We start from the raw sequence: 21,617 nt of genomic DNA, 5'->3' as shown, positions 1-21,617 counted from the left end.
AATAATGGCATAAACTTAAGAATTTTAATACAAACAGTACTTGATACTTCCACAAATCAGTCAAGGGAAATTCAATATAAAATTAGAGTAAGCATCTGTAGGGTGTTTTGGCTTGCACACAAAAACTTTCAGAAACTGTGGACACACCAATCAAAAAAACAGTGTCTCCGAAGAAAGCAACGATAAAGCCCAATGGGTGGGCCACCCTGCTCATGTCCATAGCGCTCCCAATAGACTGCCATCTCTTTCCACTCTACATTTTTAGTATAGTTTGTTATGAAGACTTAAAATAATTTAATGTAGATTTATGCTTAAGGAAAAGCAGCAATAGCTCAAGTTATTACATGAGAACCGCAATGGCACGGCTTTTTTTCAATTATGTGGTTTGTGTATACTTAGTATATGCAGGTTGCATTCCTTCTGTCTAAAAGCATTCTAGTGAAATTTGGATCTTCAGAAATTCTGCTCAATTCAAACAGATCTAATAAAACACTACTTTACAAGAACATGCTAATTTAATATAGCAGTCAAAACCACATAATATTGGTAACTGATAATTGTTCATTTCATGTGAAAATTCTTGAACAAGACGTGTCCTATTAGAACTTAGGAACTGTTGTGCATTCTGGAGATAATATTTTGGTCAAGGATACAAAGAAATTCAATAAAATGACTTTTAGACAGACTTTTGAAATACAGTTTCACTAACTCTTTGGTCCTAATGTTCTCAATCAGATTCTATAATTCTAAAGAAAACATGTTCACTACGAAGAGATATTTCCATTTTGAAATGATCGATACTACTTACTATCAATTCCTACAGCATTTTCACAAGGCACACAAGAGGCAGCAGAAACTAACAGTTAAAAATACAGGTTCTGGAATCTGCCAACCAAAATTCAAACCACAGATCTCAAAATAAATATTATGAAGCCTTGGGCAAACTATTTAGCCTTTTTTTTTTGGTGTGTGCTCCCATTTATATGTAAAGTAAATTTGAAAGAGAGGCTAACTCATCTCAGACAAGGATAAATGTATGTGTATTCCCTTCAACACCTTTCGTAAGTGTTCGTTATATTAATGTTTGCTTTAGTACTCTCAGTAATTTTAATGCTTTCTAAGTCTACTGGTAGTTCACTTTCAAAGGACACTCAACTTTATATTTAGTCATAATCATATCAAATAATTTTTCGCATGTAAAAAGAACCAAACATTTGTCACAGGACATCTTTCTCCGAAAGAAATCTAAACAAACTCATCTAACCAAGGATCTTAATCAGCAGATATAGCTGATTTAGCTTGTTCTTCCCCAGTAACTTAAGTATTTCAATGAAGAAAAATAAAGGAGCCTCCTGGGATATCTATTCTTCTAATATTCTTCTAATATCCAATACTATAAAGCCTAGAAAGCTGATCCTAGAAGCAACAGGGAACATTAAAAAAGATGCTTCTGATATTCAAATAGGACATAAAATTGGTTTTCTCCAGTTTCCAGATCAGGAGAAATTTGGAGCTTTATGGTTCAAAGTCCCTTTTTATGAGTTGATCTTCCCTATCAAGGTGTTCTACAGAAATGTGTAAGTATGTAGAAGTAAAGTGGCCGCGTAAAGCAAAGGATGATTTTGAAACTGAGAAGTCGTCTTACCTCCTCTCCAAGCTCCCCATCTTTGTACACAAGTTCATAGCTGGCAATGGTATCTGAACGTGGAGCTGTCCAAGACAGCAAAATACTTGTTTCAGACTCAGGTTCCGCCTTGAAGTTTAATGGCTGCCCTGGTACTAAAAACAAGAGGGAAACAAATGAACCAATCAGCAGCAGGAACAATCGTGAATATGAGCTCATGTGTACCAGCTTAATGAAAACGCAAATCAGACAAAAACAAAGTCCTATATTTTGTTCAAGTTAAGTTCTGCACACAGCCCATTTTCCCATATGCAAGGAGGCAAGAACCATGTCTTAAACATCACCCTTGTCCTTGAGTAGTTAAACATCTATATGACATATACTGGAAAATAAGTACAAAATTTACTAGTCTCTGGGTTCAATTTTAAGGATAGAACATTATTTATTTCATAAATAATACTGTTATTCATAGTAAATGTGATGAATTATGTAAGACACTCCTAATATTGTTTGAACTGTAACAAGTACAAAATAAATAAAAACTGGTGTTATTTGTAACTGAATAAGAACCTTCTATCACTAGATGTAATATGCAAAATTATAAAAATCTCTTCTAGAATTAACAAAAACTAAATCACTTATCTTTCCTTTTGTAACAGCTTTCATTTTGTCAAGAGAAACAAATGGAAGAAAGCCGCTATAATTTACAAATAATTACTTGTAATATCTACATTACCTTAAATTATATAAAGCAGTAGACCTGATGTAAATATAATATTGTCCCTAGTGGCATGGAGTGAAAACACTATGCAAATTAACAAGCTTACAGAATCTTCTTATTATCAGAAACGGAATAACTTAACATGAATATGTCATGTTAGTCATATAAACCATGAAACAGGAAAGAGTTGTCTATCAAATGTAAAGACTGGAAAGTCCCTTTTAAAACACTTTACTCTCAATGCTGTTTCGCAGATCAGTTTTAATAACCCAAACTGACTCACAACTAGCTCCACCAGCTGTCATCTATCCATTCACACGAGACTGATGTATTCAAAGTGTCTAGTCTGATCTGTTCCAGGCCAGTGTCTAATCTGATTGGCAGGTGTCCATGCCTTGCTGGTGCTAAATATTTGAACACTGCCCTTGACAGCATAGCATGTCCCTATTGTGTGTCATATTTATCAAGTTAAAATAGTAGTAATGATTATACCAAGGAGCAGAACATATGAAAGCGTTTTTTTTTTTTAGAAATTTGTGATAAGAAATCTGAAAGACATACTAAAAATGTAATTTTCAGTTGACTTAAGTAATTGTGGCAGCATCAATGTCACAGGAAAAGAGGATGTTGGAGAGTTAAAAAGTATGTTTTTTTTATAGACATCTATCTGCAGTGTGACTAAAATAAAGCCTCTTTCCTAAAATGAATTTTAATAACCCTATTGGTCACTTCATCTTTTTGCCTGGTTTGTCAACTTTGTGTGTTGGCCTCGGTGGCGGGGGGTTAAGAGTGGACAATAAAATGACAGTATGCATCTCTGGACTGATGCTTAAATCCACAAGTAATCAATGCCTCACATTCTATTTGCCTTCATATATTCTTGCTTCTCTCCCTCTCTCTCTCATAACAGACCTTGAAATTTTATGTGTTGCCTCCAGGGTTTTTTCCTAACAATGTATTCTCTTTCCCCTTCAATTCCTATCATGTGGAGTGACTAGCATATTCATTTAGGTGGAGAGGCAAAGACCAAAGAATACGAAAGATCAAGGAGCAAAAGAAAGAGAAATAGAACACAAACAACACAAAGCAAATGAAAAACACATTACTTTTGAAAAAGGAAATAAGCATTGGTAGGCATTACAGTAGAACTTGAGAATGATCAGATAGGAAAATTAAGATTGGGTTCTATTATTAACATGATGAAAGGGTTTGTTAGCCTAAAAATAACACACAAACACACACATACACACACATCCATGCACAGTCATTTATTCTTCTCTAGTATAGTTCATTTCATCCTCTCAATTCACATGAGTCTGGGAAAGAACATCTGCGTTAACTTCTGATGAATCTAGTCAAATCCAAATTCTATACAATTTGTTCAAAAGGTAGAAGCATTAGGCCAGACAATTGGCATAGAAGTTATGGTATCACTTAGGATGAATTTATTTTAAAAAGATCTATTTTTATTGGAAAGGTAGATTCAGACAGAGAATGAGATACAAAGAGATCTTCCATCCACTATTGCACTCCCCGAGTGGCCAAAACTGCCAGAGCTGATCTGAACCCAGAAACCTCTTCTGAGTCTCCCACATGGGTACAGGAACCTAAGGTTTTGGGCCACCATCGCTGGCTGCTTTCCCAGACTGTAAGCATGAAGCTGGATAGGAAATTGTACAGCAGGGAAATGAACCGAACCAGCACACACATAGGATGACTTCAAACCACATTATAGTTACTACGAATTCTGAGTAGGAGTCCTGCTCTGCTTCTCACTCCTGGTAACAAACATATTGGGATACAGCTCAAGTGCTTGCCTCCCTGCTACCCACATGGGGAACCAGCAGGAAGTTCCAGGCTTCCCGTTTTAGCACGACCTAGTTTTAGCTATGGCAAACAACTAGGCAACATTCAAACCAGAGCCTCATTTTTCTTTAGCAGCACAAGCTTTGTTTGATTTTCTAATGATTCTTAGGTTTTTTAAGAATTTCTTCCTCCTATTATTGATTTAAACAAGCAAGTCAAAGTCTCAGGGTACCCTGATTTGTTATTCATTTCCAAAATAGGTGCTGACTAGACAATGGGATGGTAAGTTTTTCATGTAATACATAGAGCATTCTGTTACACACACACACATATATATATATTTGAAAAATGCATATAATTCTTCATCTTTCAAAGTCCTATATGGTGAAAAGCATATTCATATAAATCATTACACTTTATTCAACAATCCACTAAATTACAGGGCATTAATTTAGAAGACAGAAATACATTCTAAAGCAACTTCCAAAAGACTTTTAAAGTAATATCAGAAACAAAATTAGAATTTAAGTTTCAGAATGACTCTAGCTAACATGAATGTCAAGCAATATTTATTGTGCTGTATCATGTTACAGATATATTGTGTTAAATCTCTTCATCAGAGTTTCAATTACACATTTAAAAATATAGCTAATTTATATTTTATTATAATTAAATACACTTATGATAATATGTCTTTTTGCTTTCTAAATATGTTTTCCAACAACGGAGTATCCGTAACACAATATAAATATGAGGGTACTTTTAAAAGTCATTGACAATAGAATTAAAAGGTGTCATTTCAAATATATCTCCATCTTCAACTTAAACTATTCGCAAGTGATTATAACAGAATTTGCAAGGGTTATGGCAAAATTTGAAAAATAAACCTACGTTTCTAGAAATGGTCATCTTAACCATTCTTTGTCTATTTAAAACTATTGACAGTTTACTTAATACAAGAAGTGGCACCAACTTTCACAGTCAATGAAAAACACTCTTTTGATTAACTGTAGAACAGATTACATTTTAACTTTCTGTATCATGAGAAATATAAATTTACATAAAAGTACTACTACTATCACTCTGTGTGACAATCATCTTAGATATTAACTAAGGTGATGGTTTCTCTCTTGAATTCATGGTATTATCAAACACTATTATTTTAAACAAAAAGATGAATGTGTCATGGAAGTTAAAGATAACAAAATGAAATCAGCATTTCAAACTCAAAGAATATACCTTTCTCTGTATATATACCTGAAAGATATTTAAATACATATGGGGGTCAAACTGCAGTAAATTCACAATCTTAAATTCCGTATAAACTCTTTACAGAATATTTCACAATGGCTTAAGGCTCTGACTAGCAATGAATCAGCAATAAGTAAAAAGGTACAGCCCAGTATTAATTATATCAGAACTAACTTCATTGTATTTGGCAGGTGTCCACCAAAATCAAATGACTTTTGTGGATTAAGCTTATAGAATACACCCAATCCCTCTGGGGTTTTCTTAGCCTATTGATGTTGGTAGGCATGAGGCATCATGTCATTACATATCTTCCAATCAATGGGCATGAAAATTGCAACTATTATGAAAGATTCTTGGATATATCTTCAGGCAAAAAGAATCAGAAATTGAGAATAACTATGTTAATACATTCAGGATACATTTATCTAGCTTTCCGACATTCTGTAGTTAAAGTAGATCATAAGTCCCGAATCATATTAATTCACCTGACCACCAGAGTTAAGGTTCAGGGTTACATTATGTCAACTGGTAGTACAGAAAGTCACAATAGGCTCTATTTATTTAAGTACTACCTCTATATTTTTCAGTAAATTGTGACTGAAGGCATTGGTGTCTACCATTAATATTTTAATATTCACACATTATTATTCATGTTAACGAAATATGCATACATACATTTGAATATTTATATACATACATCTATCTTATTCCCAATATACCTTATTCCCAAAAATCTCATAAATACTTGAAACCTGCATGAGAATTTTGCCATAAAATGAATCAGGACATTTTATTTGGTTTGATAAGTTGTTTACAAAATATTTTATAATCCACAAAGTGCCTGGCTATTGTTATCACAAGAGTAAGAGGACATGTTACAAAAGCCTGCATTTTAAAATACCACAAACACACAACAGAAAGGAACACTGAATATTTGATAAAATTATGAACCAAATCATAATTATGGCCAGACCAAAGTCTGTAGTCAGAAAGTGTTACAGTCATGATACAAACCTACTCCCCCAAGTGTACTCTACTGCCGCTGCTGGGCGCTGCTTTGGCCACTTCTTTGTATTCCTCATTAATATTTCTCAAGCATCAACTGCATAACTGCTGTGCTCAGATCTAGAAATGCAGATCCAAGTGGCCACAGTCCTTCCCTTCAAGGCTATTCTATTCTGCATTTTATGTACAAGTATGTTAAAACCCAAAATTCTCCTGATTTTCAGGGATTTACATGTGCTAACTGAATTTAGATTTGGGTAATATTTCCTTAGCTAAAATTTCTCATCAGCAGAAAACAGACAAAACATATATTTTTATATTTAGGTTGAGAGATTAGAGTTTTCTTTGAATTCTTATTAACATAAAGAACTTATTTTATGTAATCTATGGGTGTAATTGCACGAAGACAGTAACATTGCCCTTATTCATTCTCTGCCCCTAAATTGTGTAGTATAACAATACATTATGAAAAATTTATTTTTTTTAACTTTTCAGATGAATTTGTTTTTATATCTAAGTATTTAAATGCAGTTTTATATTGGGACACTACCAAAGCTAGCCTAAATACTTCAGAAGAAAATTATAATAATCATTAAATAAATGTATAAACAAATGACACTTTGTGTTTTCTCTCTTTCCAAAAGCATTAAACTGTCATATCAAACTAATCCGAAAGGTAATAGTGGTTGCAAGTATTCAGTGCCCTTGCATTTAAATTTTGATTTTCCATTTACTAACTTCACGTTCCAAGACAAATTCTTAAATCTTCCCACTTTTCTGTTTGAATCTAAATGTACAAATAGCAACTGGAATAAGGCCCAGCTTAGCCACTTAAATTGTGAGAATTAATAACAGTTCATAGTATAGTATCTGACACTTGTTAGTTCCTATTGTGATTTTATCAGATTTGTTAAGCGGTAACATGTGTTTCTATCCTTTGGAACTTATAAACTATTATTTAAACAACTATTTATGCAAGACTTTGTTACTAGGGAAAAAATGACCAACTAACTCTGTAACATGGCTATTTGGTTAGTATTAAGGATGAGAGATATGGAGTTTTGGGAAGATGTAACCTAAGGTTACAATAGTAGCTTGGAATTCAGACGCTGATCATGCTTTTCTAAGATGAAGGCTTTAAAAGGCATTACCAGTGAAAAATTAAGAAACTCAAACTTTCAGATCATCCTTCAATGATTGAGGTGCAGCTAGGATATTATCATTCAAAAAAGTCTCCTAACATTTGAAAATGCTTTTAGTCAAGAAAAAACGGAACATGTTTTACAGATTTCTGCATTTTCCAATGAGATAGTTACATGGCAAAAGTATTTGAAAGCCTTTTTATTTACATTAACAAATCAAATAAGTAATGAGAACTGGAGATGCCAAATAGGAAAGACATATGTGTGGTTTGTAGTATGACTGTGTTGAAATATATATTTTTATAGTTAACATTCATAGAGTACGGCACCAGAATTAGTAAATCCACAAACAGTCCAGGGAGAACCAAATAATAGTATGAACATGAAATAAAGCCAGGTGAACTGTAAATATTCCCTGAGCTTTCCAAGCGATGAAGACAAATAGGTCAATGTATAGAATGAGAGCATTCATAGAGCCATAATACACACACACACACACACACACACACACACACACAGTCAGTGGTGCAATGAAAAACAGGTGCATAGAAATGTAAATGGATATAGCATCTAGTTCTGACACTAAAAGAAATTCATTAATTTATTGCTGGGATTAGCCATGAGTTACATCTATGGATATAGATACTGATGCCAATACTACAGGTTTAAGGTAGAGTCAAGATAAGCCAGTGATATGATGCTCTGACACTCTGATTCAAGTTGAAGAACTTCTACTACAAATAGTCAAACAAATAATGTTGAGAGGCTCAAGAATAACTACAGAATTCTACTTCCTATTCCCAGCTAAGGTGAAACTGATGCCTTTGGATCAAAGACAAAAGGAGTTTGACACACAATTGTGAAAATAAAACCACTAGAAGATTAAGCTTTTCTTCATAAAGCTGTTTGGTTTCTGCTCTAGTACCTAGGAAAACAGATGAGTCAGAAACAATGGTCTTGTTGTCCACTGAGGCTACCAAAGGGAAATACAAATCAAAGAGATTCACAATGTATTTATATTTATTTTGAGCAAGTAATTTTCTTGGAAGTAAAATCCATTCAAATATTTAAGACTGGCAGAGCGTTACTTCTAACTTTACTCTTAAATCGTGAAATCCTATAAAAATTAAATATTAGCAGATTAGCTAAGACATAAGCACACACACACACAAAAACCATGGTTTCTCTTTTCTCAAAATGGTGAGAAGTAGGAATACACCCACCCCAAGCAATGAAGTCTTGAAGTCATTTGCACAGATTACTAAAAAGTCTAAAAAATGCATTCCCCTGTTGAAAACTGGTTAACATTTCATTGTGTTCTTGCATGCTACCTCTCTGATAGATATCTTACACAATGCTGCATTCTAAAAACTTACAGCTCAAAATGAAAACCCACACTATCTTTATCCTTTTTATCTGCTCATTTCACTGCTGAATAATAAAACTCATCATTCCAGTTCAACACTCCCATGCTGAAGCTAACTTACCTCCTGTCTGAGTGATGACCTGTATGTCACTTGAGAGAGGACCATCTCCAATTGAGGTAAAAGCCAGGACTTTGACAGAATACGTTTTCTGGGGCACCAGGTTGCCAATAGTGGTGATTTGGCTGTCAGCTACATTGTGTTTCATCCAGTTGTTGACATGTTGAGTGGGATCCATGGTGTAATAGACTCTGTATCCTTGGATCTGTCCATTTGGCTCCTCAGGTTCTTTCCATTGTACCAAAATGGTGGTCGAACTCAACATGCGTGCCTGGACATCCCTCGGGGCACTGGACGGTGCTTGCTCTGAGGTTTGTGTTAATACAGGCTCACTGGGAGGTCCGCGCCCAATGTTATTCACAGCAACAACCCTGAATTCATAATCTGAGTAGGGACTCAACCCAGCCACACTGTAACGTGTGGTGGCCACCCCATCAATTTCCTTGTAAGGTTCCTCAGAATTTTTAGGTTTATGCTGAATGATGTAATAAGAGACTGGCTCGGGGTTCCCAGAGTCCCATGTCAGTGTGATGCTTGTAGCTGTGCTCTCGGTCACTACAGGCGTTCCTGGAGGTTTGGGTAAGGCTGCGGCAGAAAAAAAGTATGAGATTCACACATCACCTCTGATGTTACAACTGATAATCTGCTACTGGAGATTAAATTAAATGAAACTGTATCAAAGACAGTTGTCAAATACAACAGTAAAACATACATTGGAGACATAAATTTCATTGCACTAGAAAGTTCTGATAATATACTTCAAGTGTTATATTCAAATCTGCCACTTACTGAATGGACCTCAATGGATTCCTTAACCTCAGTTTATAAATTTTCTCAGGTGAAAAATCAGAAAAATGGCCTTTCTCAGGTTGCATCACATAGTTGGGTAACAGTATTTCATTGTGGTTTGTTGTAATGATTCATGAGTTAATCTAACCATGCTTTTAGAATATAAGTGGGCATCCTCAAGAAAACCAAAACATTAGTTGCGGCTAATAACATTATGACAGAAAAATTGGCAGATTAGCTGCTTCTTTCAAAAAATAACTCACTTAACCAAAAACCAATAGACATTGATAAGAACATAATCAGGAACTCACTGAGGTACAATTAAATTACTACAATAGTTATGTTCTTCTCCCGTGGTAAAGGTAATGTTGCTAAAAATGTTTAATAATCTAGCCATAAATTTTACCACATGCATATGTCACTTATAAAGTATTTTATTGTAACCATATGAAAAATCCTACACTCAATGTCAGAAATAGCTGTTTCTAAGTCCCTGACACACATGTACAATCAGCTGATCTGTTTAAGAATATCAATGATTTCCTTACATCCAAAGAAAACAATTCGAAATGCTACTAATAAACAATACATGCCATCTACATTCACACCTTCCTGTTTTAGTGCCTTCTTTGGACAAGTTCCAAAAGGCAGGGATCATAGCATACTGGCTGACTTTAGGGAGAATATCCAGTAGGTAGCACTCACTCAGTGGGCCCCTTGGTTATCCCTATTTCCATCTCATTACAAACACAGAAAGACAGCTTTTCAACAGCAAGAAGTGTAGTTCTTACTTAAATCAAAGAGTTAGAATCCTTTCTCCAATCTCCTCACTCTCCTCAGTCTGTTCTTTTTCTTTTTATTTATTTATTGCCTTTAAGCTGCATCCTTACATTTTATTGGTTTTTAAGGTGGGAAGGGTAAGGAAATAGCACACCCCAGGAAAACAAAGCTAAGGAGGTGAACAGGATCCCTGCTTTTGAATTCTTGAGGGCCTTCAGCTAACCTTCAAATATTTAAAACTGAAATGGTTATTATGAAAAAAATTTCAATATTTGCATATTTCTCTAAGAACTATACAATGATAATATTTGGCCAAGGGAATTTACTGAAAATAATTAAAAGGCATTTGTTCAAATATTCTAGCCTGACATTTTTCAAGGCAATGGGTGATCCAGATTTACCCTGCATGTCAAGGCAAATATAAATTCTGCTAATTAAAGTTGTGTTTACTGATATTTAGCTGACATTGTTAGTTTGGATAAATCACAATTACAACACTGTGTAGGTTTTGTTCTGTAGTATATGTATAAAAATACGCTTATTATTTTAAGGACATACAATATGACATTGTTTTAAATTAAGTACGGACAACATGTATTTTTATTCTTCGGTGACATTATTTTCCTTTAATAGATTTATTTTATTTTATTTTATTTCATTTTATTTTTTGGAAGACAGAGTTAGTGGGAGACAAAGAAAGAGGTCTTGAATATGCTGATTCATACCCCTAATGATATGCAAAGCCTCCAGTCTGGCCAGGCTGAAACCAGAAACCAGGCAGTTCTTCCAGGTTTCCCATGTGGGTACAGGGGCCCTAGCAGTTGAGCCATCCTCTCTTGTTTTCCCAGGCACACTAGCAAGGAGCTGGATCTAAAGGAGAGCAGTGGTCAGCACTACAGGTGTCAGCTTGACTCTCTATTCCACAGTGCCAGCCCTCATTATCGGTTTTATATTATGTGCTGCATGTTCTTAAGATCACACCTCCTGCATTAAAGAGGATAATTTGTGTTTATTTTTCAATACTTCTAGGAAATTTTACAATGCCTTCAGGATGATTAAATTCACAAAGTTTTCTAGATATTTACAAATACTGTTAATCCTACATCTTGGTATGGTTATTTATTTTAAAATATTCATTTAATATATTTAATATTTTGTTATGTAGTACATTTTTATCAAGCACAGTGCATGTCAGGTATTCAGCTAAGCAAACTGTAAGATAACTCTATTGAATAGAATGATACTTGCATTTTGGGCCTTTATTACTAGCCAATTGTTTTCAACTCTATTTTATTTTGTTTTACTTTATTTCCAGGGATTTCATGTATTTAAAAAAGAAACATTTAATTTTTTTTCCTGTTACTCTGAAGATTTTGAACTAAAAGAATCTAGTTATCATTAGTCCTTCCATAGCAATTAGTCATGTCAAGGATTTCTGATCCTGTTTGGCTACAGCCCAGTCCTGGTTTCTTGTCAAATATTTTGATAAATATTCCTGCTTAGAATGCCAGTGCTTTTAAGGAAAGACCAGTGCCTAGACATGCATTTAATAGTTAATGGTCTGCCCATATAATGCTTTCCCTATAAACAAGAGCAGCGAGGTGGCACTTCTCTCTTGGACTATAAGAAAGGGGATTATCTGCTTAAACTTTGTGACACTTCACAAACTTAACCACACAGATTTGACCCTTAGGTTTTCAAAGTGCAGATAACAGCAAGAAAGTAAGGGAGACGGAATTATTTACAAATAGAGAGTGTGTGTATGCTAAAGTTAGCTTTTACATCTATTCTAACTTAAAAAAAAAAACAACTTTAACGTTAGCCTTTTTCCTCATCTTCCTGATACTGAGATACTGATCTACACTGATGTCATTTCTATTTTTTTTCTCTTCCAAATAAAATCTGCCTATTTTTGAGGAAAGGAATGTGTTGTTTGCGTGTTTTTGTTTCTCTCCCTCAGATTTGAAAAACTGGGAAAGATACTTGTGATTCAGCAAGCAAAATGTGAGCAGGTCTTTGTTATATGATGCCCGGAACGTTAGTTTATTAGATGTGATGATGTTCTGACTCAGAAGGTGCCCTTATTGTTTTTGTTTTCCATTTTGTCCCCACTTCATTCCTCCTTCCCTTTTAGCGTCCCCTCCATCTCCCCCTCCCTCTGTACCACTCCTGATGATTCCACCCCCACAGCCCTCCTGGTCGTCTCGTGATCACATCCTCCCCTTCTGTGTTCCACTCCGTCCCTCCCTTCTCACTTGAGGATCCCATTCTCCTTAACCTCCCCCTTAACCGTGCCTTGCTCCTGGGGAATCTGCTCCACTCCTCCCCCATTCTCTGGGATGACTTTGTTCTTAGATATTCATAGCAGCCTACAGAAGTGCAAACTTGTCTTAAGATTTTCAAGAACCCCAGACACAAAATGGAGATACATGAACCAAGGGTGAGTAGATATTGACAATTGTTGCGTATAAGTGATTGTGTTAAACAGATGCTTCATGTACTACTTGTTTTGTAACTTAGTTAAAACAAAAAGATAGAGAAAAAATAATACCATAGATATGATTAAGCTATGTTCATTTAAAACACTAAATGATAAACTTATTTATTTTAGAATTCTGAGGATAAACATGCTAGGTCATTAATCAAGTGGCATGAATACAGCCAGCCCCGTAGAGCATACCTTTGACAGTGATCTGTGCTATTGCTTCAATGACACCCAGGGTCGACATAGCAACACAGGTGTAATTTGCTGACTGTCTTACATCATTCAGTTCTAAGACATTTCGTCCTATTGGCATATCATCTTCAGGTGTCAGATCTTCTGCCCCCAACATCCACTTCACATAAGGCATTGGTGACCCCACAGCCACGCAGGTGATATTAACACTTCCACCTGGCATGATTTCATGATTAGTGGGTGGGATAGAAAATCTTGGCGGAACACGGCGAACTGGAACAAAACACAAAAAAGATAATAATATATACAAGCCAAGAAAACTGAGCTTATGAAACACATGACATGCACTGTACAGACACAGTTAAACAACTGAAACATACTGCGGAATTTCCAAAAACAAAACATGAAGAAAAACTGTGGATAATACAGACCATACAAGTATGGTGTGTGTATACACAGAAGAAATTGTTTAGTTTAGTCACTGGCATCTTAGACACATTCATACAAGAGTTGATCAGACCTACAAGGGCCCCACACACAAAAAATCCATCTACGAACCAACAATACACAAACATCATGCAGAAGATAAACACAAAAACATATACATGTATCCTTATAGCAATGATTCCATGCATGCGTGTATATGCATGGAAAGTTATCAGCCTGTTTAAGTCAAGTATCAAAACCAACTTCAGTGCTGTGCACTTCCAGTTGATGTGAACGTATGTGTGATAACCACTTGATTGCATCCCAGTCCTTAGAAGCATCGACCAGAATGTACTGAAAGTGCAATTTATTCACTTTCAGGTTCAGAGTGGATGCAGCCTCATGAGCTCACACTAACAGTGAGACAAATACAGAAACATACACATGTACCAATTTACAGTCATTGAGGAAGAAACAAGCCAAACACCAACAGAGAAACTGGATTGGGTCATGCGAAGCATGCGCAAGATGGAATCTCAAGGCCCGTGCTAAGGATTATGGGACCACGGCTGGAATCTAACACAACAGCCTGCAAAGGGATAACGAGGGCATAGAACTAAGCACAAAGGCAGGAGGTAAAGTTCAGTGCTTGAGACAAGTTTAGGGGATTGCAGGGTTGGAAGCTGGGAGATTTTAGATTAAGTGGAGTAGCTTAACGAAAGAAAAAAATGCAAATTTTGGAAGGGGGCTGGGTACTGCACACTCAGGATTCCATTAGGTTCACATCTAGAGTAAAACAACATAAACGACAACAATCTAATATGAGACTCTTTACGACCACATTCAAACTGAAGGCCATCCATTCGGAAACACACAGTAGATATGACATTCAGAGAAGAGATCATATTAAGACAAACTAACACAGAAGAAATTACCAAGCGATTACAGTTCAGTGTTCCTGCTTCAGAAAAACTGCAGGCTTATGTGTGTTTACATACACATGTCTTGGTTATGGTACAAGGAAAGGGTGAAAAATCAATGGAATTCATCTTGGCTTTTATTGTGAAAGCATTAAACCATGAGAATTTCAGATCAACTGGGTCATCTTTTAGACGCAAACCTTCAATATAGATGATCAACTGATTTAAAAATCATAAATAAACTAAAGTCACACAGCTTCATAACCTTAAAAAGAAAAGTAATTAATTCTATCTGCAAACATTTGGGCTGCACTGAAGATTCAGATAAACCTCCGTTGAATTGAGAGGGCTTGCTGCAATGGCCTCATGGGAGAATGACAGTTATAGGAGAAGGAGAGAGAGAGAGCTAAGCATGCCTCCTGCAGCCAATTCACAGAGGTTACACAAAGCAAGCAGGAGCCAGTGTAGACTCTGAGGTGTCAAAGAACATGTTGAGAAAAATGGAGGAGAGTTTAGTCTTCATGCTTGGGATTAGGGGAACAATTATAAAAAGTCATTCTATGGGCAGCAGGCATCTTTTATAAGACAGGAATTAAGGGAGTGGGGAGGGGTAGAGTGGGAGACGGGAAGAGTAGAGCAAGAGGAAAGCAGGAACACTGATCAAGTTCACTGGGCCTTAGAGAGTTAAGTATTACCAGTTAACCATGCACCGGGCTACATTCTCTCCCATCATGCACCACGACTAGACATCACCAGCAAGCACCGGAAGCCACGGCCAGAGCATTCTCTGCTAAAACATACCATTAACCAAAAGAAGACCACAACGCAGCTACATTCATTTCATTTGTATTCTTTGTTATTGGTTTAATTAATAGTTTTGTAAGGTGGGTAAAAAGTAAAAAACACACCAACCTTCTCGCAGCTCTGAGGGATGTAGGGGGTTTGATGCAGAACACAATGAAATGAGGAAAGGAGAAAAACAAGGGAAACACAGAGAGAGTAAAAAGGCCATATCAAGGCTTTCAACTGCTACTTGAACATTGCATTTGCTCTCATTTATCTTCCTATCTCACTTGTAACGTTAGCAATACCTCAGAGACTAAAACGGTATTAGAAACAATAGCTAGCATCATTTTGAAATTTTCCATGGAGGAACGTCCACATGCCTCATGCAGCCGAGGAGGTCACCATTGTGAGAAATGGGATCCACGGGCTCGCAAAGAATTTAAGGAAGAAACGACATTGGTCAGTCTCCCCACACCCACCCAGACTCCATCGAAAAAGACAGGATAGGAAAAAAATCATCCCCAGGGAAACAGTTACTTCTAACAAAAATTTCAAAATCAAGCTAGATATTTTCTTAAGGGAAGCCCATCCTACTGTCACGTAAAGCCCTCATGTTATTTTATCTTTCCCCCCCCCGAGCTCCATCTTTTATGGTTATTCACAGACAAGGAAAGCAGGAATTATCCTGTTTCCAGTGGACAAAACACTACAGCATCTGGCTTTGAAAACTTCAAGCAGGAGGAAGCACTTCTCTTTGGTAGAAATGAAAGGTGCTGCCATTCATAGACTCAGAATGTATTCAATTCTGTTATTTTAAGAGAAAACATAAATGCATCCTCATAGTTCATTGATCCAAGGACAACTACTATTATTTTTATAAATACAATCTGTGTTCTAAGGCAATCTAAAGATCATTTCAGTAATTTAATAACTTCAATGTATGCAAATATGTGCATGCATATTTAAATTATACAACTATATGCATATGTGTTTACATACGTATATATGATAGTATATTATGAAACGAAGAAAATATCAAAAGATGCGAGAAAATACATCTGTGCTAACTGCATTTAGCCTCCTGTTTTTAAACAGTGACTTTATCCTAACAGCTCGGTAGCAGTGGTCATAAAGACGCGGACACATCAATGCCTGGAGTTGTACAGAAAATTGATTAGTAGCACACCGAGCACTTATTTCAGGGTTTGGTAAGAGAACAGAAGAGAACAGCAGAGTAAGGAAGAAAGAGGCAAATTTCCAACAAATGCAAACACAGTTCAAACAATGCAATAAAAGAGAAACCAAAATGTGAAAATGCAAATATACTTACAAACTTCAGCCTCTGGTTAGATTATAGTGTCAAGTGTTTTCTTTCGTTTAAAACAGTGTATTTAAATATGTAAATTTTATTCTTATTCACTAGTTCAGCTACCATAGCTCTCATGAAATCATTATTTTTAAATTACTGACATAACATAGAGCCTGCGGTATCTCAACTCCCCCTGAGCCTGAATGAGGAAGTGATGGCAGGGCTATAGCATTCCTACCTCTGACATATAAATTGGCAGGGGCAGAATAACGAGTGCCCGCGCTGTTGGTGGCAACACACTCATATTTTCCTTGGTCGGATTCTTCACTCTGTTCGATCTGAAGGGCTCCTGTATGGATATAAAATATATTGCCAGAGAGATGGTCAGAGAAGGCTTTTACAGTTCAGAAAGCAAAGCCTCTTAACAATATGAAAAGCCCTGTAAAGCGAAGGTCCGCTCAACGTCGATTCAACCTCTTGCTAAGGTGCACAGACAGAAAATGATGCGATGAGAAAAACATATAGAGATTATTTATTTTTACATCAGCAATGCTAGCATAAGAAAACAATATCTTTTCCCAAGCAATATTTTTAGTCATAATTAACACTCTTATCTCCTAGACTAATAAAATGAAGATGGGTGAGACTGCTTCAAGGAAGTATGGCTTTTAAATAAAACAAAAGATTAATTTTTTTTCATTTTGTTTTGTTCCATTTTGATATCAAAAGTGGCGCAAAAGATAGATCACATTCAAAAAAAAGCCATGCTGGGTTTTCAAGAAAGTCTTCTCTGGAAGAAAGCCAAAAATACGCAGCGAGTACAAAAAGGCTGCACAAAGTGGAAAAATGAAAATTAGTCATTATCAATTATCAAAATATTACGGTAAGAAGCAAAATTCCCTTAAGACATGCAGACTTTTAAGAAAAGAAAGACAGTTCGCCACGACTTACAATCATTTGGTACGTTTGCTGAAAAACAAAGAGCAGTTGAATTAGAAGCTTTAAAAAAAGTTCAAAAGCATGGCCTATGTCAGCCAGGAAGAGTCAAGCAACCATTGCCTGAGGACCTCAGGTCGGATCCCCTAAGACACCCAACCAAATCCACCAGTGGGATTAGCAGTGCGGTGTCACAAAACCCCAAGAAAAATACAAAAGAAGATTTACAAAAGCAACGAACATCGAGTCAAAGGACGAAAAACCAGCAATACCACATACCACCAAGAATAGTGAGCACCTTTCGTTTCGATAGCCGGAGGACAGAAGATCCCCAAATCCCGAGACGAGTAATCCAAGAAAAAAAGAAGTGGGGAAAAAAGCATTGCTGTCAGACCGCAGGCGAGGGGGATCAGGTGGAAAGGGGAGTCATTCTTTGACTTTTAAGACAAGTAAGAGAAAAAAAGCACTGAAGAATAAAAGCAAAAACCTTTTGAAAGATAAAGACAAAAAAAGCAGCTGGTCCAGGCTGTCCCGAGCATGTCTGCCACTGTTCTCCGGACCACCTCGGCTTTGGTCCGGAACAAGAACAGCTAAGGAAGAAAAAAAATGATCTTTTTTTTTCTCCGGTCGGACAAAAAAAAAGGAAAAAGAAGAAAAAACAAAAAGAGAAAAAGGAAAAAGGAAGAAGAAGAAAAGAAAAAAAAAAAAGAGGGACAGATGGTACGCTGTGACTGGTCTGGGTCCAAAGACCTGGATATGCTTTCTTTGAAGCATATCACAACTGAAATAATTATTTTTGTAAAGAAAGAAATGAACAAAACAAAGAGGAAAAGGAAAAGGAAAGGAAAGTCCACAATATGAGAGTCACTGATCATAACCAAACAGTACAAAGGAAAAAAAAAAAGTCAAGTCGATGGACATCATTGGAATGGTTTTGAAAACGGGACAAAGATGAGAGGGATGAAAGGACAGAAAGAATGAGTAAGATCATTCTGTGAACGTTAGTTCAGCACTCTTACCTCTTATTGGTGTACCACCTGGGTGGATAATATGAATGCAAATAAGATTAGAAAGAAGAAGCATTAGTACGAGAAGAAGGAGGCTAGGGCTGGGGAGAAGAATTAAATTAGATTTACAGAATTCAATAAGGTCTTAAAAGAAACTTGAATTACTATACTGGCAAAACAGGAATATATTAGATCGTATTATCAGATCATAAAAGCAAGTCGCATTATAGCACAGAGGGCAAGGACCACAATAGGCAGCATTGCCTTTCTCAGAGAAGCAACTGAGTTCTGAGGTCTGGGGTCACATAAGGTTAGCATGATAGCATAAGCCTCACACCCTTTCATGAATAAGAACTATACAGTACGTTGTAAAGACATCGTTTAGGAAAATACTGGCTAATCTATTTAAGTATATATATAGATACGCATATATATATACTGTTAAAGGAAATATTAAGTAATAACTAGAAATAAACACTGTTGACTTTCTATGCTACATTTGTGTGCTAGAATTTGTGTACTATTTTACTTTTCTATTACAGTGTTCTTATGGTAACATTCTGTGGAGGTGTACGTGTGCGCCACTACGGAAATCTGGTGTCTACACTGACAGTTAGTAAAATGCATGCCATGCATTTTATTAATAATCATAGTAATAATAATAATCATATTCTGAATATGGAAATTAGTGGGGGTGAAGTGCGCTTCAGAACTAAGCACTTACCAATAGATTCTGGAGATTTAAATACGGAGAGAAGAAAGACAGCATAAAAATATTATTATATTCCTTATAATTTGGTACAAATTTTTCAGAGTTAAAGCTTTATATACTAAATTATGTTACATGTGAATAATTAATTCTTTATTTACAGAAACAGAATGCTCATCTACACAGTTCTGCTGACAACAAGCAAAAAGGCAGTTAACAAGACGCTTTAACATCACAGGACAGGTCAAAGGCTGAGAATTCTGGGAAGACAGGCAGTTCAACGACTTAGAATTCTATAGCAATATTACGACCAAAGTCAAAACAAACAGCTTATTAGTACATGTCCCTATGAAATTACCTAGGGACAGACTCTACAACTTACGATATCTCGAATTATCTCTACTTTTAATCTAAAAAGAGCAAAGGAATAAACTTGGGAAGGGGCAGGGGGAAAGGGAGAGAAGGGCAGAGGAAAAGAGAAGAGCAAAAGCTGGAGTCTACACCCAAAGCAGACTTCTGTGGATCCAGTCATCAGAGGGTTCAAAACCTTCAGTGTGGGCGCACACTACTGTGGCTAATGTGTGGAAAATGTTCACTCACCATGGTATTGTAAGAGTGTTAATAAGCACCCCCCTCCTTTCACTGGTAACTTTGTGAAGGACTTCTTGAAAAACACAACTCACACTTCTGTGCTTTATGTTTTAGTGAAAAGAAAGCAGATGTGCCCAAACTTACTAAACTTTCATACTCTGATGAGCGCAAATGTAGAAAAGATAGCAGAAAATACACTTTAACAAAATGGAATCATTTTAGTGTTTAATATGAACATTTTGGTTTTTTTTTTTCAAATGGATATAACCATTGGAACTCCTTGCAAGTTTTGAATGAAGTCCAATGTTGAGATAAATTTGTCTCAAAAGAAAACAGAGAAAGAGAAAGAAAGAGGAGAAAATGGATCCATCAAATACTGCAGAAAAGCAGTAAATTAAAATCTCTTTGAAAATACAGTCACAGCAGTGAGCGATGTGGATTAAACAGAAGCTGCAACGCACAAAGAGGGGAAGGAAACAGACTATGACATCACAGACAGGGACAACACATTAAATAACAGAGAGAGAAAAGAGGGAGAAAAATCAATACCTAAAATAAATAAATAAATAAAATATTAAGTAAAAAAAAAAGTAGAGAGAAAGATTAAATAAAATTCTCTAAAAGTCAGTGGAAACGAAACAAGACCCTACCTGATCGTAGCTGCTTAATACGACCGTTGTTGTTGCTTGTGTCGACCGGTAAGAAATCTTTAAACCAGGTGATTTCTGGATCCGGATTGCCACTAGCAGCACAAAGCATGGTGGCAGTGCGTGTACGCTCTACCACCTTCAACTGTGGCCCCATGTCAATGGTAGGGAAGCCCCTGGGAATCTGATCCTCTGCAAGACAAAAGGGGATACCAACATCACATCAACAGGTCAGACTCAACAGAAATTCGGCCTTCCTTAAAAATCGAATTCAAGCACCACCCACCCTGGAATATAAGACAGAATTGCAAGGTTGTTGCTAATCGCAGGACTGGGCAGTCTGTGTAGGAGGCCACAGTCCACTGCACAGATTAGCTGGCATGCTACAGAAGGAGAAACAACCACTGAGCATCAGGAGGAAGCTCTGGCTTCAGGTAGGCTTATAGGTTTGAACTGAGCCCACCAAGTTGTGCAAAGGAACAAAAGGAGGTTAGAAATGTAGTGAAATTACTAGTTTTGGGATGGACACAAGAACATTTCCAATGTGAGACAAGCACGGGGTCCCAGTAGTGCTTGACTGCACAGAAAGTGAACAAGCAGCGGAGCTGGAAACCAGGCTAAACAATTGACATACAGAGCTAGTATATTTGTCTTACGTATCTTAAGCAATCACATGCAATCTGCTCTACTTGTCCATGGGTTCTGCATTGATGGATGGAAAGTACTACAATTGTGAACTGAAAATACATGAAAAGAATGCATGTGTAGTACACATGTGCAGATTGTTTACAGTCATGACCCGTGGAACAATGTCAGAGAACAACCACAAGTATGTGTCAGAGTTCATGGAGAAATTGGAGTAAGATATGCTTAGTTCAATTAAAAAAAAAAGACATTTATTGTTTTTATTGGAAAGACAGATTAACAGAGAGAAGAAGAGAGGGAGACAAAAATCTACTGTGTTTGGGTCACTCCTTAAGTGGCTGCAATGACCAGAGCTGAGCTGA

At 36.4% G+C, this 21,617-nt stretch overlaps 1 protein-coding gene across 8 annotated transcripts in view; it reads right to left on the bottom strand.

Moving 5' to 3' along the window:
- Nucleotides 1-21,617, bottom strand: part of PTPRD (protein tyrosine phosphatase receptor type D) — a 500,784-nt gene that overhangs the window by 170,192 nt on the left and 308,975 nt on the right. For 4 of the 8 annotated variants that reach the window (XM_040962877.1, XM_040962878.1, XM_040962879.1 and 1 more), the window contains 8 exons: nucleotides 20,614-20,802; nucleotides 19,388-19,396; nucleotides 18,676-18,693; nucleotides 16,959-17,069; nucleotides 15,538-15,549; nucleotides 13,283-13,552; nucleotides 9,037-9,618; nucleotides 1,646-1,779 (listed from right to left, as the gene is read on the bottom strand). In XM_040962877.1, coding sequence (XP_040818811.1) covers nucleotides 1,646-1,779; nucleotides 9,037-9,618; nucleotides 13,283-13,552; nucleotides 15,538-15,549; nucleotides 16,959-17,069; nucleotides 18,676-18,693; nucleotides 19,388-19,396; nucleotides 20,614-20,802 — 1,325 coding nt within the window. The remainder of the gene's footprint in view (nucleotides 1-1,645; nucleotides 1,780-9,036; nucleotides 9,619-13,282; nucleotides 13,553-15,537; nucleotides 15,550-16,958; nucleotides 17,070-18,675; nucleotides 18,694-19,387; nucleotides 19,397-20,613; nucleotides 20,803-21,617) is intronic. The other 4 variants (XM_040962880.1, XM_040962884.1, XM_040962882.1 and 1 more) reach the window with 3 other exon arrangements.

The sequence above is a fragment of the Ochotona curzoniae genome, unplaced genomic scaffold (assembly GCF_017591425.1).
Source record: "Ochotona curzoniae isolate NIBS_2020 unplaced genomic scaffold, NIBS_Ocur_1.0 scaffold_3208, whole genome shotgun sequence".
NCBI lineage: Eukaryota > Metazoa > Chordata > Mammalia > Lagomorpha > Ochotonidae > Ochotona > Ochotona curzoniae.
Note: the sequence above shows the minus strand (reverse complement) of the source record. Positions and strands in the feature narration are given on the sequence as shown.